This window comes from Alligator mississippiensis, chromosome 5 (assembly GCF_030867095.1).
Source record: "Alligator mississippiensis isolate rAllMis1 chromosome 5, rAllMis1, whole genome shotgun sequence".
Lineage (NCBI taxonomy): Eukaryota > Metazoa > Chordata > Crocodylia > Alligatoridae > Alligator > Alligator mississippiensis.
In genome coordinates this window covers 85,418,165-85,435,856 of record NC_081828.1, presented here as the reverse complement: position 1 = coordinate 85,435,856, position 17,692 = coordinate 85,418,165, and the positions used below count along the sequence as shown (strand labels likewise).

Here is a 17,692-nt window from a genome sequence, read left to right as displayed (position 1 = left end):
CAAGTTATGGAGCAATTTAGACTGTGCGTACAAATCTTAATGTGACCTACCTCTTTCACTGGCATCATCTACAAGTACGATTTCTTCCAACATGTGCTGTGGTGACCGGTTTATCACACTATGAACAGTTCGTAACAGTGTGCTCCAGGCTTCATTGTGAAACACAATAACAACACTTGTAGTAGGAAGGTTGTCCAGATATACCTTTGTTTTACACCTATGGACAGAAAGATAAATTAAATACTTTACAGGTGAGTTATGTCCAGATTAGATTATGTCCATATTAAATACTATGCCTGGACTTATAATACTTAACGGTTTTTTTGGTTTGTCTTTTGCTTTGGTTTTGATTTTTTTTGTTTTTGTTATTAGATGGCTCCATGGCAAAAATGCTCCTTACAAGAAACCTCTGAAGTAAAACAAATGACATGTTACCTACTGTTGACGCACAAATGTATACGGACATCACAATATACCTATTTTGTGGATGAAGTTCATCATATCCCAGCATGCCAACTTTACCCATTAAATTAGACATAGTCTCGTTAAAGGAAAAAAAAAATTAAGAAAAAAAATTCCTTAAGTTAGGAAGTGAAACTAAAAATGAAATCAGAAAAAAAATCAAAGCATAGCCACAGGGAAAAAGTAAGTTAAAATATGTTTTTCTTTCATCTATAGAGTAATTTGAAATGAAGTTGGTATTTGGATAAAACCTAGACTTAAGATGTATTTTGAAACTCTGCACTGTCACTTTTATAATGAAATAAGATTACGTTCTTCTAACATATAATCCTGATAAGTTTAAAGCATTTTCAATGCTTCAGTTACTCTAGTTACAAAAGCATTCCCCTCCCCTCAGTTTACCATTTATTGGAGGTACTGTAAAAGTACCCCATAAATCTGAACATTTCAATAATACTTAATTTTACCTACCTAAACCAGACCATTTTAACACTGCTATATAAGAGCATGCCTTAAAAGCCAATTTTAACGTATGGACTGGATAACTGTTTTCAGCATATGCCTCTTCACAGAAGCAGCTAGAAATATTAATGCACTGTTGTAACAGGGCAGGACCCTGTTACTAGGAGTGCAGGGGAGTCTGAACAGCCCCACACCCAAGAAGCACCTCCTGATGCCCACCCCAGACCTGGGAGGACTCGCCAAAGGCTGGGGAGCCAGGTCCAGAGATGCAGTGAGTCTCCCAGCAAGGGAGCTGACACAGGTGTGATGAATGAGGACGAGTTAGCCATGTGGGTCAGCACCAGCCGGGGAAAGGATAAAAGATGCTGATAGCAGCCTCAGGGGGCTGCACCTTGGCCAAGAGCAGGCTGCCTGGGGTTATCAGGGATTAGGAATTATTTATTATTCACAGTCCTGAAGTGAAATGTATTTCAAGAGTTTCCAGTTAAGTCCATTTTAAAAACTCACAAAAAACTCACAAAAAATTATAAGACAAAGCAAGAAATCCCTACATTGCAGATCCCACACCAATGTGTTTTTCTAGTCCAAAAAGTATAGCTTCTTTGATTGGTTTTGCTCTCTACCAGGAGTGCTCAAACCCCAGTCTGTTCCCTGACCACCAAAATTTCCAGACCCAGGAGCTAGGGACAGACATTCAAAAAGCCTGAGCCTGAATTGATTCAATCTTTGCAGGTCAGTCTAACCTGGCTAGGCTGAATCACTTTGAAAGCCAGACAGACAACCCAGAAATGCTGGCACATGCCTGCAGTAGCTCAGGCTAGAAGCTGGGGGTTGCTAGAGCAGCCCTCCCTTCCCTTCTGAAGGGAGCTGAGAGGGGCGTGGCCAGGCCCTGGCAGGACACTGTGATTAGGGAAGGGTTCCCCTCCCCCGCTTGATAACAGAGCATTTATCAGCTCTGTTATCAGCATTTAGCACCCCATTAAAAAACAAAGCCTTGCTCTTTACAAGCTCTTCTTAAACAGCTTTATGCAAAGAAAGCAATGCAGGGACATTACCATCTGAGCTGTTAGTTACCTCCAAAAAGCCCTAAGTAGACACTGCCCTATCTGCCTTACACAGCATTAACTAGCAGACCACATGCTGGCTACAGTCCCTGCTGTGGGAGAGAGGAAGAAAGTATCTCTGCTTAAGCAGCAACTGGTGAGGTGGGGAAGGGGGGCAGAGGAAGAGCAGGGGAAGGGGGGAGGCGCAGCACTGCTGTGGAGCAGAGAGCCCCTCCCAGCTCAGAAAGCATGCCAGGATGCTGGGGGTGTCTGGTTTAGCTTAAACCAGCAAAGGGTCTGGGACAGACATTGCATAAACCAGGTTGAGCCAAATCAGTTAAGTCTGATACTACATTCAACCAGGTTTATCTCAAACAGGTTTCAGCCATTTTCAAACTGGTTTATGTGCACTGAACATCTGTTCTGTTACAGGTTTAAACTAGTTTCTGACCACTTAAACCAGTTTGTGTAATATCTGTCCCTGGCCCAGAGGAGCATTAGACCTGGCACACTTGATCAGGTGCCCAATCCCAGCACACAGGGCCAGGCAGAAGCAGTGCCAGGACCTCAGAAACCAATCCCAATCCCATCAGGAAGGGATGGTGCTAGGCCCCCAGGCCTGATCCTGGTGTGTGGGGCTCTATCTGGCCCACAGAACAGCCCTGCTCCACTCATCTGGCCCATAGGGCCAAAAGGTTGAACACCACCGCTCTACAAAACAATAACCAAGACAAAATTTTCTAAGCTTGTCTACATGTATTGTGCCCAGGAAAATTAATAGTTATTGCAGTCTCTCTCTAGGGCTAGGGGCAGACATTACACATAAACTGGTTTAAGTAATCAGAAACTGGTTTAAACCTGTAACAGAACAGATGTTCAATGCACATAAACCAGTTTGAAAATGGCTGAAACCAGTTTAAGATAAACCTGGTTGGATGTAGTATCGGACTTAACTCATTTGGGTTAAACCAGTTTATACAATGTCTGTCCTAGACCCCTTGCTGGTTTAAGGTAAACCAGACTCCTCCAGCACCCTGACATGCTCTCTGAGCTGGGCAGGGTTCTCTGCTCCACAGCAGGGCTGGCCCCTCCCCTCTGCTCCCTGGCTGAAGCTCCAGCAGAGACTGCAGGCACAGCAGGGTATACCTGGATTCCCCCTGCCATACCCCCATATCACTGCTCAAGCAGGAACCCACCCCTCCCCCCTCCCTCCCATCTCCCACAGCATGGACCCCTGTCCCACAGACACTAGGCATATGTGGTATGCTAGTGAATGCTGAGAGGTGTCTATGTGTGCCTCTCTCTAATTTCACTGGGACAGGCAGACAGAACAGTGACCACTTGGGGCTTCTTGCAGCTAATCAACAGGTCAGCTGGTAAGCTGTTTAAGAAGAGTTCGAACTAATGGAGAGAGGCTATTGTTTTGCTGATGAAGTGATAAACACTGTTATCAGCTCCCTGCTGGCTTGCTTGCCTGCCAGTTTGCTGTAGGCAGTATAATGAAGCAGGGAGGGAGATTAAAAAGCTCTGTATCATAAACAGATGCATTTACTGTACCACCTTCTCTGCTTGCCTCAGAGTGCTTGCAGGGGTCTGGCAACATTCCTGCCCCTTGAGCAGCCAGTGGGGAAAAGCCAGGGATGGTGTAGGCAGACCCTTATCAAAGCGTCCTAGCGAGCCTGGCCATGCCCCCCCCCCCCCCCCCCAGCTCAGCAAAATGCAAGGAATGGGAGGGCTGCTCTAGCGCCCCCTGGCTTCTAGCCGGAGCCACCGCAGGCACGTGCCTGAATTTTCTCAGTCCAGAGAGAATGTCTGTCTAGTTACAAATTGGCTCAGCCTAGCCAGGTTACACTAATTTGCAAAGATTGAATCTATTCAGGCTCAGGCTTTTTTAATGTCTATCCCTAGCCCAGTGGTTTAAGATTTATGTTGTCATATTAAACAAAAATTCCACCCTAAAAAATTTCCCATTCATTTCTTAAACTGCAAAGGGCTGGACAACTTAGGAATCTACTAAGAATATTTCCAGTCTTTTATTTATATGTTGCCAGAATTTTGGTTTGTTTAGACTATTTTATTTAACTGACTTCAAATCATTAAGTCAGTACAGTAAAAGTCAAGTCAAAGAATTATACATTATCATATATATTTACCATTACTTTCCACCAAACATTAAATATACTAAATACAATAGACCTGCCAACTACATGGTTTCCTTCGGACTACAGGTTTACGTGCCTTCCTTGCACGTAAAGAAATTACTGTTTCATTGGTTCCCTAGTTGCTAGGGAAGGACATTTCGTCTTCACACTTGGAATAACAGATTCATCAGAGGAAGGACAGATGTACTTCCGTATCATCAACTTGCTGGGTAACAGCTGCTCCGAGTGACTCTGCAACTCCTCTTGTAGCTCCTAACACTCCCCCCAAGGACCTGAAAGAGGGGAGTCTTCATCTGCTGTTTTATTAATTTATTAATTTTGGTGACAGGTTGATAGGTATCTGACCTACTCCCCTCAGGATTAGGGAGGCTCTGTGGCATTGCTACTTTTTAATTTTTTAATTTTTATTTTTTTTAAAGAAAAACAAGTTTTTAATGGTAGGGTGATGGATGAAGAGGGAAGAACATATTTTACACTGATATAGGAGGTGGAGCGCAGCTTTTCCTTAAGAGAAAAATAACATTTGTATGGAATTATTTTGGGATGCATTAATGCAACAAGAAAGAGAGAGAGACTAAAACACAATCTTTGCTCCTCATCCTCTTTCCTTCTGCCACCTCTGTCACTTTAGACATATAATATGCAAACTTAGATTTATGCAAATATAAATATCTGCCAATGTTTTTCAAAAAACAAACAAAAAATATTTTACTCTTCCCACCCACACAGTCAAACACCACAGAGAGGAACGGGAAAGGAAAAACAGGGGACTTTATATTGTTCAAAGTCAAATGATAACTGTGATGAGAGCATTAGCATCCAAACAAAAAATATTAGCATAATCACCATTATTGAGAAAATATTAAATGAAGAGTCATTGCTGTCTTTGGTTTGTAAACCAATAATTCAGAGTACAGACTCTCCTTCTCATTTGCCAACCTAAGCATAAAGGGACCCTATTGAAAAATAATAATTAAATTCAGTAGTAATATTTCTAATTATGCTAATACCACAGAACTTTTGGATCTGGATTTTTAAAACTACTGTATATTGCTCTTTCCATTACACAATTTTTCTGACCTAATAATAAGAAATATATTTTACCAACAGAACAGCAAGAGCTCCACAAGATTTAAAGATGACCCCAAATGACTGTTGGAGACATCAGCTGTATATTAACTGTATGTCACGTCACTGTAGACTCTTCTGCAAGGGAGTGTTACACAGAGATACATACACTAGCTCAGGTACAGAAAACAGTATAACCATTATTGTGGCACTCCACTTGAGCTAAACTAGATCTGGTGAGAACCAGAACACAGTCTGAGGCAAGCATGATAGCTCAGGTACCCGCGCAACTGTATTGCTCCTTGAAAACGCACTGGAAGGCCATGTCCAGATGAGCGCAGACATTTAGTTCCCAGGAGATAAGTAGCAGCAGTGCACCTTGAGCCATTGCTACTTGTCCCTGGGGAATGCCCATGCCACACACTTACCCCTGGGTGGTAGAGGAGGCTGGGGCCAGCTTTGTGCTGGCCCCAGCATCCTTACATAGGATCTTGGGGGACTCTCAGGGCTGCAGCTCCAGGGATCCTGCTGCGCGGAGCCTGGCCAGCAGCTGGAATGTGGCTCCAGGTGGCCCAGCTTCACTTTTCAGCTGTGCACGCTACTCATGCATGCACTGCTCTGTTTTTTTTCCCCCCCACGGTTTTGTTTTTTTTTTGGACCCCGTAGATATCCAGGGGTCAAAAAAACCCCTGCTGACTGTGTAGTATGTAGCTCTGCAGATATGTGTGTGCGGCATCACATACCACACCACCACGCATGTCTGGGTGCACCCTAAAAGGCCAAATTATATTCCACTTACTACTCCACTCTGTTTGGGCTCATAAAAAAAGTTAGTATTTTTTATAGCATGCCTTCCTTTTTGCCTTAAGATTATGTCCCAAGAAGTAGAAAGGAGCAGGAGGACCCATACATGTATTGCATTAAAAGGGTTTTTTGGGGAACTTGGACATGCATTTTGACACCAAAGAAGTGGAATAAGATGTAGTCTTCAGTGGTTAGTTCTTCCCTTGGTCCTCCACTTGCAAGCTGCTGGCTATCTCTGCATCATTAGATTGCTGTGGCTCCCAAAACATGCTGGGTACTGTTAAAATGCAAGTTTATAGTTACTGCGCTGCAATCCAAAAGAGAAAAAACAATGGATGGATACATAGGATGACTGCAATTTACAATAAAGCAGCATGACTAGTCTTTTTAATTACATAGATTTTATTTTTATGTTAATAATACCAATATTTGCTCCACTTCCACCTTAAAAGCCTTTCCTCTTCTCCCATGACAGAATATCCAACTTCAGTTTCACCATCTGTGGGCTCCACACTCTTAACATTTGACATCTTGCCTCCAGGTAAGCAAGTTTCACTCAGATGAAAGCAAAATGAAGTAGGCAACAGTTAAACATGTTGCTTGCATGAATCACAGAAGAAAGAGTCAAAGAACACATTTCAATAAAACAGAAAAAAAAAACAGACTTAAGAAGCAGCGCAAAAAATATCAGATCATGGAAGTGTACAAACAGGGAAACAGGCCTGGCACCAGCAGAGAGAACAAATGAAGGAGGGGTGTTTAAATGGGGAGGAATGGAAGACAGTAAAGTTGTATAAGGCTTGAAGATCATGCTCATGCAGCAGAGATTTGGGAAGAATTGAAGAAAAACACAGTGTGGTCTGAGTGGGAGACAAGGTAGACATGGTGTCTCCTTCCAAAAACAGATTCCATTTACTTCAGACTACAGGTTCTTGTTAAAATCATCTGGACCAGGGCTGTCCAACTGGTAGCCTGTGAAAGGTTAGCACATGACCCTAGGCCCCACAGCTGCCCCCATTGTTTCGGCTGCAGTAGCAGCCTGGATCTCAGGATTTCACCTCTTCCCTCCAATTTCTGCTGCATACCCTTGCCCTAGAGGGTGGGGTGGCCTGTTGCAGCCCATGTTGTTAGGGGAGCCGGTAGTCCAGGGCCACAAGGTAGCCTACAGGGAGTTGAAGGTGAGGAGGGGTACCGTGCCGTATAGGGAAGTGTCCACCTACATATGAGCATAATGCAGGGGGAGGAGGAAAAGAGAGGAAGGAGGGAATGCTTACCTGCATATGCCATGCAGCCTGGGAGGCCTGTGGCCTCCTGCTAATCTGAAGTTGGACAGCCCTCATCCAGATCGTTTTAGTCACAAAAAGTACACCTAACAGCCATATTGTCTTATCATCAAATTCAAAGCCACCATTTTTTTTTTTATGCAGGCCTCTGCTACATACTCTCTTCAATTAGGCAACTAATGGGACCTTAGTGAAGCATTAGCAGGACTGATGTGCTCCTGTTTGAATAATTGTCTACCTTCACTTCAAGCAAGAAAAGTAACTTTTTTAGTAACATTACTCCTTGTCATCAAGCGGAGGCACCACAGACTAACAGCTGACCCATGTTAAAGTATTTTTAGTATAACGTGCCCCTTATGCCATATACAAGGTTCCTACCTACAGTACAATCAGATTATCATTATAATAGGGTCATTCGTTTACTTGTTTTCTTTCCAAATGTACATGCTAGTGAAAGTTCAATCAAGCTAACATGCTAATCACACTTCGGATGTTACAATCATTCTTTTCCTTTATTCGGTCTGAATCAAAAATATTTATTTTTTTCCTACGTATTTCTAATTTGTAGTAAAAGAATAAAAGGGAAGGCAGTTTCTTCCCAGTGATGACCCAGCTGGATCTGAGATTACATCAGGCCATATTATTGAACTCTTAGGTTCACATTCACCTATTCAGATAAAAATTCCACTACCACAGTCCCTTTCCCAGTCTGAAATGTTTGGACCTGCAACTCAAAACATATGTTCATAAAACACAAAATGTTGTGCAGAATGTTCTCACTGAGAGGAACCTCTGAAAAAAATATGGGGAAAGCGGCTGACAGTGGGCGAAATGGATAGAATATCAACATAATTTTAAAGACCCACTGGTTTACTGCAATATCATTCTACGCTTCCCACGGAGGAAAGAGACCTATATTGATGGATGTGAAAAACTGGTCGAGACAGAATCGAAACAGAAGAGAGTGTGATGAAATAGAAGCCAAAGTATGCCATTTTTAGAAGTGGTGATTTTTCTCCGGTGGTTAAGATATTCCAGAACAGTGATTTCTGTTGTTCTGGATTAGTTAAGTAAAATAGGTTTGTGAGGGACACAGAGCCCAACACTGCCAGGAGCACAAAATACAGGAACGTGATGACAACCAGTATTTATAGTGGGGGCTGAGAGAGAGACTACTGAAAGTAATAGTGACAAACTATAATATCACTAAAAGTAACAGTGAAGCCTATATTCCTTGGATAGTTTTAACTGTTTCATAGGGTCTAGGGCACTGATTTTCAACCTGTGTGTGGCCTTTATGTCTAAGGGGTCTGCAAAAGATGACTACGATCAAAAGTATGTGAATACCCACACTTAAAATTCAAAAGGGCCCCACATCTTCATTTAAAATTGTTAGGTGCCTGCAAATCAAAAAAGGTTGAAAACCACTGGTCTAGGATACTAGAGGGACTAGTTTACTCCTTTAAAAACTAAGTCTAAGGGAGGAGATTCATCTCCTTCTTGGGGTTCCAAAGAACACAACTGTTCCTTATGATCAGAGAAAGTTGGGAGGGTTGATGCTAATTTGGGGCCAGGGTCTTTGGAACAGAAGTGAGACTCACTGTTCAATATACTGTAATTCATTCCTAAAACCATAAACTTGTGATACATGCATTACTTTTAAAAGAAAAACGTTTTAAAATATTTTATGTTTATAGAACTAAAGTTTAACAAAGATGCTAGATCCTGCTTTACTTTTCTAAAAAACATGTAAAATAAGTCAGCAGATAATGTTACAAAGTTGGATTCGTTTACTGATAAGTATTTATGCCTCTTCAACTATTCTGTTTTACAGTACAAGCTGTGGAGAATTAGTCAAAGAATGGAGAATCAGACAGAATTTGTTAAAACTGCTACTAGTGAGTGGTTTTAACTATATCTTACAATGTTATTACATACTATCAGAATGTATACCCAGAAAGTAGTAAAGATAAAGCTACCCAATGCAATCTTAATTGTAAGATTTGAGTATTTAACTTTACAACCTTAATATGATTAGCACGCAGAGTCCTAAGGTTTAAAAAAAACAAAATGTACTAAAAAAAACAACAACCTAGAAAAGGCACATTTTTTCTTCAAGTTAGCTGCCAACAAAGGAAGACCACATTAGATCAAACACTACACTAATGGAACTAATGTAAAACCACTAATGTACAGTAAAGCTACTAATGTAACATAATGGACCCATAGCTTACACATTTAAAAGTAACCCTATTTTTACAGTTGCAAGTCCAAGCTCAAAAGTTTGGCCAACTTAGAGGCAGTTTGATAAGTGACTAAAGCTTGGGTCTGTCACATTTAAGACCTGAGTACCATTTCTAATTACCATAACTTTTAAATAGGTTATACTCAATGAAAGGGCTTTCAGGATGCAGAATTAACAGTAGCTTGAAAAAGCAGGTATAAAATTCATTATCCACTGGCTCTCAAGCAAGTGTACCTACCCAACCAAGGCAAAGTGTTATTCTGAAGGGAAAAAAAATAAGCTGGGAACAAAAGCAAAAGCATCTAGTTTGTCTTCCCTATCCAGAAGTTAAGAGGTATGGCATGTAGATGGTACATGCAGTGTTCTAATGGAACGTACCAAGGGATTCTTAGCAGCACACCTCTACCAAACTCTGCTAAGCAAAAGAGACAGGAGTAGCAATGTTTGACACCTTACATCTTAGCACACTTTTGATGAATTTTCAGAGGACAACTAATACTCAGACCCCAGGATATACTAAGGTCAAAATTCAAGTGATGTTGGTGCTAGTATTGCTTGTCAATAATGAATGTTTTTAACATAATACAGTTGTTAACGAGTCATTCAATATGAACAGCATTATCTTTGGTACAAAATTTAATAGAACTTAACTGGGACACTCTGGATGCATCTACACGTGCGTTTGATTTGGGATCAGTTTACTCGTGAGTAAATGCTCCTGGGCAGGCATCTACACAAGCAGGGAAGCAGAAACAGATTTGCTGCTAATGGCAGCAAACCACTCCTACTTCCAGGGATCCTGCAATGGGCTCCTGCCGTCACCAGGGGGAGCTGGGTGCTAGCCCAGGGGCTGGCAAGGAGCACTGGGACAAGAGACAGCTGTCTCTTGGCCAGAGCTGGGACATTACACCCTGACTCCAGGGGCTGCTGGCAATGTCCCCCTGCCCCAGCAGCAGGTCCTGGTCCTGGTTCCCTGATCAGAGATAGGGGACTTAGAAAGAGCTGCAGGGGAGGGGTAGAACCCCCTGCTCTGATCCACCAGTGAGGCAGCTAGCTTACTGCTAGCTGCCCCAGCATCAGACTGGCACAGGAGGTTGGGACCTACCCTACCCCTGCAGCTCTTTCCAAGCCCCATGCCTTGATCACCTGATCAGAGCATGGGGCTGGGACCTGCCCCTGACCAGGATAGTTCCCAGCCCCTACCCACATGTGGGGTGAAGGTTGGGGAGCCTGTTCCCTGCTCAACTCCATAAGCACAGAGTTGGGAGGGGAACAGGCTGGGGAGCTAGTTCCCTGTTCAACTCTGTGAACACAGAACTGGGTGGGGAACAGGGTCCCCAGTCCTTGCCAGCAGGAAGCTCCCAGCACCAGCTTCATGACCACAGGACTGGAGCTGGGAGATAAGGGTTTCCAGTGCTGGCCCCATCGCTGCAGAGCTGGTGCTGGGAGATAATCTCCCAGCCCCCTACTCCCTGGCTGCAATGGTGGAGCAGGTGCTGGGAGATGAGTATCTCGGAGCAGGGAGCTTGGAGCTGCCAGGGCATAGTCCCCACCTGCGCTCTAGGAGCACAGCCCACCCCAGCATCAGGAAGCTCCCGGGGAAAGGAGCAATCTCCCGCCCCCTGGTGAATGGCTGAACAAGAACAGATTTGCTCCTGGTCAGGCATCTATACAAACGCTACTGCGCCACTACTAATCAAGTGTAAAATTTGCTACTTACATTTGCAGGTAGCAATTTACTTGCAATTAACAAGGTTTACTGTGTAGTAACCATGTGCATGTGTAGCTGCACATGCTTACTGCACAGTAAACTATGTTAATGCACAGTTAAGCATCTCATGTAGAAGCGTCCACATTATAGTATTCTTACGTTTTCAAGTATGTGCTGTTTTCCCCATCAACCATGAAGATAAAAAGCCTACCGATTTAAACGTATGATTTGTATACAAGGAAAACTTCTCTCAAATCAAGAAGTTTAGTTTCTGATCATTTAGATTTTCCTGGATATTAACAGCTTCTTAAACAGCTTGGTTCCTTTACAAACAAGGCTGCTATTTAACAATAACCTGGACTCCAAAGCCAATATTCAAGTACAGTAAAAGCTTTGTTATCTAGCTTAGCATTGGGGGGGGGGGGGGGGGGGCAGTTATCTAAAAATTCAGGTTACCTGAGGCAGGGGTTTTCGGCCGAACGTGGGCAGGGGGGAGGGGGGGGTGCTTGGCAGCAGCCACTTGCAAAGCAGCACCAGCACAGAGTGGTGGGTGGAGGCAGGGGCCGGGTATGAACTTCCCTCCCTGCCCCCTCTGGTTACTAAAATGCCAGTTAACAGCTTTTACTGTATCTTAATACATCTTAACACACCAAAAGAGAGTCTATGTACTGGAAAACCGATATCATTATTTCCTCTAGTACCAATATGTACTAAAAATTCTCAAAGTATCATTTCAAAGAAAGGTGGAATCATTTGGATAGTACAAGCTGCTGGAAAAAAATCCCCTCAACAGTAAAGTCTATACTCGAGCCTCACACTCTCTTCAAAAAGAGTGATCCATCCTCAAAACACAGACCAAAACTACATATTTTAAAAAGGGTCTTAACACGTATGAATCGCATCACAATACAACATTAATCTAACTAGTGACCTTACTATAGGAAAACCCACACATTTCTATCCAACTTGCCAAAAACTCTGCCTTCAATAGTATTTCAGAATTTACCTGACACCAAAAGTATGATACTTTCCTTTCTTCTGATTTCAAAGATTTGGATAGAAGAAAGGTCACATAACCTCATGATTCAAGTAGAAATCTTCTTTAGACCCTGGAAACAAAATCCAAAATGGTCCTTAAAACCATTGTGGTTACAGAAGTTAAACAAAATTTCACAAAAAGGGAAGAGGTTGCAGTTAGTGCTTTTCCTGGCATAGTAACTTGCCCCTAGAAAGCATTTTTTAAAATAGAAACATAAAAGGATTCTGTTCTCCAAGGTATGAAATGAAACTTTAAGTCTCCCTTGCCAAATACATTTCTGATTTTGGAGCCATCAATTTGAATTGAGAAAAAGAAAAAAAAAAAATCAGGATTTTTGGTTGAAAAGTAAGACCTGCAAGTTTTTGGTTTACAGTAGCAAAACAGATTTTTAAAAGCAATTTTGTGTTCTTAAAAAAAAAAAAATCACAAGATTTAACATACTTTTCTTCCTGGAAGGTACATGCTACTCAACCCTAATAGGTTTTCCTCCCTTCTCTGCATTTTACTCAAGTTCTATAGTATGCCACAAATATGCTATGCATGACAGTAATACCAGATGAAAGAGAATGTTAGCCTGTGATGGACTTCAGATTTTCAGAATTACATATTAATCACATTACTAACTGAGATTTCCTTTAGACTACTTAATGGATACAAAGATGAATATGACTTTAGCTTGCTGAATCCAAAAGAGCTGGAACTTCAGACTGGGGACTTAAGAACACCCAAAACTTTGTTGTTCTTAAAACTTGGTGCAAAAGCCTTCTACTGTTTTCTGGAAAATAGTAATATTTTTGAAGAGCCAGGAAATGACATTAAGCCTTTAGTTCCTTCACTGAATATTCTCTTTTACAATATTAGAGTCTGAACACAGAGTATTTACATTTACACAGGATGCATTTACATGCATCCTGAAGTTATTCAGACTCTATAGATCTAATCTAATACCCAGGACCAGTTAACATAGTGCCTCAAGCAATCAACAAATCAGACATGATTCATGACTGAAACCCCTCTATAACCATATTCTCCAGATATCTGAATAAGCATAGCTTATTTATAGACTCCACAGCACAAGGATCTGTGAAGCTGCCTTAACTAATCCAGGAAAGAATTTCATGGAATTATGGAATGAAAAAGGAATATGGAATTTCTCAGACTTCAAACAGAGAGAGGTCTAAATTGTTTAAAATGCTGTTTTGGAAACAGTACCGTTACACATTTTATTTTCTGATGTGATGTCTTTATTAGTTTTCATACCTATGTGTTAATTAAACTGCCTTTGGATAGAAAAAAATAAGTCTGAGATGTGCAGTAAATGTCATAAGATTTACTTGAAAAAAATAGTGTCAGATTTCAGTAAAACAAATTCAATGCAATTATATGTTGGGTATTTTGAAAGAATCTTTAATACCCACTGCTTAGTTTATGGATAGGAGATCAACAGGATGAGTGGACAGGAACTCAAACAGGAAACTCCAACTCTCTTCCAGCTCTTCTCTAGATTTATGTTCAATATGTGGGTTTTTGTTTTTTTTGTTTTGTTTTTTTCATATACTTGATCTTCACTACCAAGAAGGGTGAAAGAAAGTTTGAAATCATGGAGTGAATATAAACCGGTTCACCTATCTGAATGCAAGGACTTGCAATAACATGTAAGCCATAAGATGCTCCGTTCACTTGAACTAGTTAACTCAAGCTCGGAGATAGAGGTGAAATCAAAATTAACTATTTACTTGCAGATAATTCTGGCAGAAATTTAAGCGTTTATGCCACAGTAGCACATAGAAGCCAAGCAGGCTGCATTTCCACGGACACTGGCTCCCCACGTACAGTTAGGGACAGATACTGTCCCCAAAGATGGAATACGAAGCTAACATGCTTCTACCATAATTCTAAACTGGCTCCTAACTTCTCAGGATTCAAAATACTTAACAAAACTTTCAGCTACAAAAACTTCTATGATTCCCCCAAAATTTGTATGGTGTCATTATACAAGACTAATGACAATGTCTACAGTATACCAAAATCTGAAAATTTAGGGGCAATGACAAACAATTTTTATTTGCATATCTAATCAATTAAAAGGTCTAAACTTTAAAAAATTAAAATTAATACCACCAATATTCAGGTATGCTACAAAACACAGTGATTTTAAGAATATAAAGTCCAGTATACTGGCCAATACACAGGAGCATAATCTGGTTGCAAACCACTGAAACCAGCCCAACTCCATCAACAGCACTGACAGAAGTATAAAATTAAATGTTTGGATAGCTAGTAAAAACAACTGTTAAAAAGAAGCTGTGTGAATTTAAAAAAGACTATCTAAATCTTGTAGAAAAAATACACTGATCTGGGAAGTAAAAGGCAAGATTTTTTTTCTGTGTCACAGAGTTCCAACACAGAACTTTTAGTACAGAAGAGAGCAGCAATTGGGCCTTTAAGTTAACCGTACTCCCATCTTATTTTATTTGTGGACACTGATGTCCAACAATCCACAAAACGTATGTATGATAGGCCAGTTCCACCTATGGGCTGTAACACTGTCCCAAATCTACATAACGCTACGTAAAAAAGCACACGCACCTTTTGCAACTTGTTTCATGCCACAGCAGGGATTTGAGCAGAGAACGTGTTCCCACAACATCCTTCCCAGAACTAGGGATTTTAGGGTATCCTAATTCTGTGTAAAGGTATGGCAGTCCAGTAGCACTGACTTCTACTTCTGATGCAGAGGTCTAATTCTGGTGGCCAACACTCACTGATTTTAATGGAAGTTTGGGTCTAGGCCCAGAGTCTTGCCCCTAGTTAATCATCCTAAGTAACCTGGCTATGGCACAGTTATATCATTTGAATAGAGGTTCAAGTTGCAGTGGACTTCAGAGATTCAGGAAGTTATCCAAACCAGAGGGAGTGTGCAGCATTCACTGTCCCAGTTTGTTTTAATTCTTTTCTAATGGCTAATCAATGTGTGACAGCGTCCAAGTTGGGTCACCTCCAAGAATTTAACTGCAGATGCCTGACTGGAAAAACCACGTGCCTTCACTGGTTGAGCTAAACCACCATAGATTCATAGATGTTAGGGTCGGAAGGGACCTCAATAGATCATCGAGTCCAACCCCCTGCATAAGCAGGAAAGAGTGCTGGGTCTAGATGACCCCAGCTAGATACTCATCTAACCTCCTCTTGAAGACCCCCAGGGTAGGGGAGAGCACCACCTCCCTTGGGAGCCCGTTCCAGACCTTGGCCACTCGAACTGTGAAGAAGTTCTTCCTAATGTCCAGTCTAAATCTGCTCTCTGCTAGCTTGTGGCCATTGTTTCTTGAAACCCCCGGGGGCGCCTTGGTGAATAAATCCTCACCAATTCCCTTCTGTGCCCCCGTGATGAACTTATAGGCAGCCACAAGGTCGCCTCTCAACCTTCGCTTGCGGAGGCTGAAAAGGTCCAGTTTCTCTAGTCTCTCCTCGTAGGGCTTGGTCTGCAGGCCCTTGACCATACGAGTTGCCCTTCTCTGGACCCTCTCCAGGTTATCCGCATCCTTCTTGAAGTGTGGCGCCCAGAATTGCACGCAGTACTCCAACTGCGGTCTGACCAGTGCCCGATAGAGGGGAAGTATCACCTCCTTGGACCTATTTGTCATGCATCTGCTGATGCACGATAAAGTGCCATTGGCTTTTTTGATGGCTTTGTCACACTGCCGACTCATGTTCATCTTGGAGTCCACTAGGACTCCAAGATCCCTTTCCACCTCTGTGCCACCCAGCAGGTCATTCCCTAGGCTGTAGGTGTGCTGGACATTTTTCCTCCCTAGGTGCAGCACTTTGCATTTCTCCTTTTTGAACTGCATCCTGTTGTTTTCTGCCCACTTGTCCAACCTATCCAGGTCTGCCTGCAGCTGTTCCCTGCCCTCTGGCGTGTCCACATCTCCCCAGAGCTTTGTGTCATCTGCAAACTTGGACAGAGTACATTTCACTCCCTCGTCCAAGTCACTGATGAAGACATTAAAGAGTATCGGTCCAAGGACCGAGCCCTGCGGGACCCCACTGCCCACACCCTTCCAGGTCGAGACCGACCCATCCACCACGACTCTCTGGGTGCGACCCTGTAGCCAATTCGCCACCCACCGGACTGTGTAGTCATCCACGTCACAGCCTCTTAACTTGTTCACCAGTATGGGGTGGGATACCGTATCGAAGGCCTTCCTGAAGTCTAAGTATATAACATCCACCCCTCCTCCTGTGTCCAGGCGTTTTGTAACCTAGTCATAGAAAGAGACTAGATTGGTCAGGCACAATCTGCCCGCCACAAACCCGTGCTGGTTTCCCCTCAGCATAATTTGCCCTGCTGGGCTCTCACAAATGTGAGCCTTGATAATTTTTTCAAAGACTTTACCAAGGATGGAGGTGAGACTGACTGGCCTATAGTTGCCCGGGTCCTCCTTCCTACCCTTTTTGAAAATGGGGACCACGTTAGCCCTTTTCCAGTCCTCTGGGACTTGGCCCGTGTGCCACGAGCGTTCAAATATTCCCGCCAGTGGCTCTGCAGTGATGTCGGCCAGTGCCTTCAGCACCCTCGGATGGAGCTCATCCGGGCCTGCCGACTTAAAGGCATCCAGTTCTTCCAAGTGACTCTGTACCATCTCAGGATCTACGCATGGAAGTCTGGCGCCTTGCTGCTGCCTCTCTACAACCCCAGTGAGAGACTTGTCGTGTCCCTCACTTAGGAACACTGAGGCAAAGAACTCGTTGAGAAGTTCAGCCTTGTCCCCTCTGTCTGTCACCAATTGTTTCTGCCCATTTAGCAGGGGTCCTATTCCTCCCTGGGCCTTCCTTTTACTCCCTACCATGGCAAAATTCAGATATTAAATCCAAATCCAAATATTGTCTTTAATTCAGACAAATCTGAAATGTGTTGTAAACGCGTAGTGAATTTGACACAAACTGCAAATACTGGTAGGATGACCTGAGTGATCTGACAATAGAGGATAACCTAGACAAAAGTGACCATGACACTATAACTTTCATTGTCATAAGGCTGGGAGATCTATCAGTAAGGTACAAATTCCTGACTTCAAAAAAGCTGACTTCAACAAGCTAAGGACTTTAGTGAGTAATACCCTATGGAATCATAGACCTCATGAAAAGTGTGTGGATGAAGAGTGGCGTTCCTCAAGGACACAATCCTCAGTGCACAGAAGTTGTTCATATCTGTATGCAAAAAAGGTGGCACAGGGGCCAGGAAGCCATCTTGGCTCGATAGAGAAGTTGTAGATCTTCTGAAAAAGAAAAGGGAGTCTTACGAATGATTGAAGCTAGGAATAGGTCCCAAGAAGAACTACATAACACTGGCCTACTCCTGTAGAGGGCAGATTAGAATAACAAAGGTGGTGACTAAATTCAGGTTAGCAAC

General features: G+C 42.6%; 1 protein-coding gene across 3 annotated transcripts in view; it reads right to left on the bottom strand.

Moving 5' to 3' along the window:
- The window catches only part of GALNT1 (polypeptide N-acetylgalactosaminyltransferase 1), a 220,396-nt gene that overhangs the window by 63,015 nt on the left and 139,689 nt on the right, over positions 1 to 17,692 (bottom strand). For all 3 annotated transcript variants that reach the window (XM_059728581.1, XM_006269681.4, XM_059728582.1), the window contains one exon: positions 51 to 217. In XM_059728581.1, the coding sequence (XP_059584564.1) occupies positions 51 to 217 (167 nt within the window). The remainder of the gene's footprint in view (positions 1 to 50; positions 218 to 17,692) is intronic.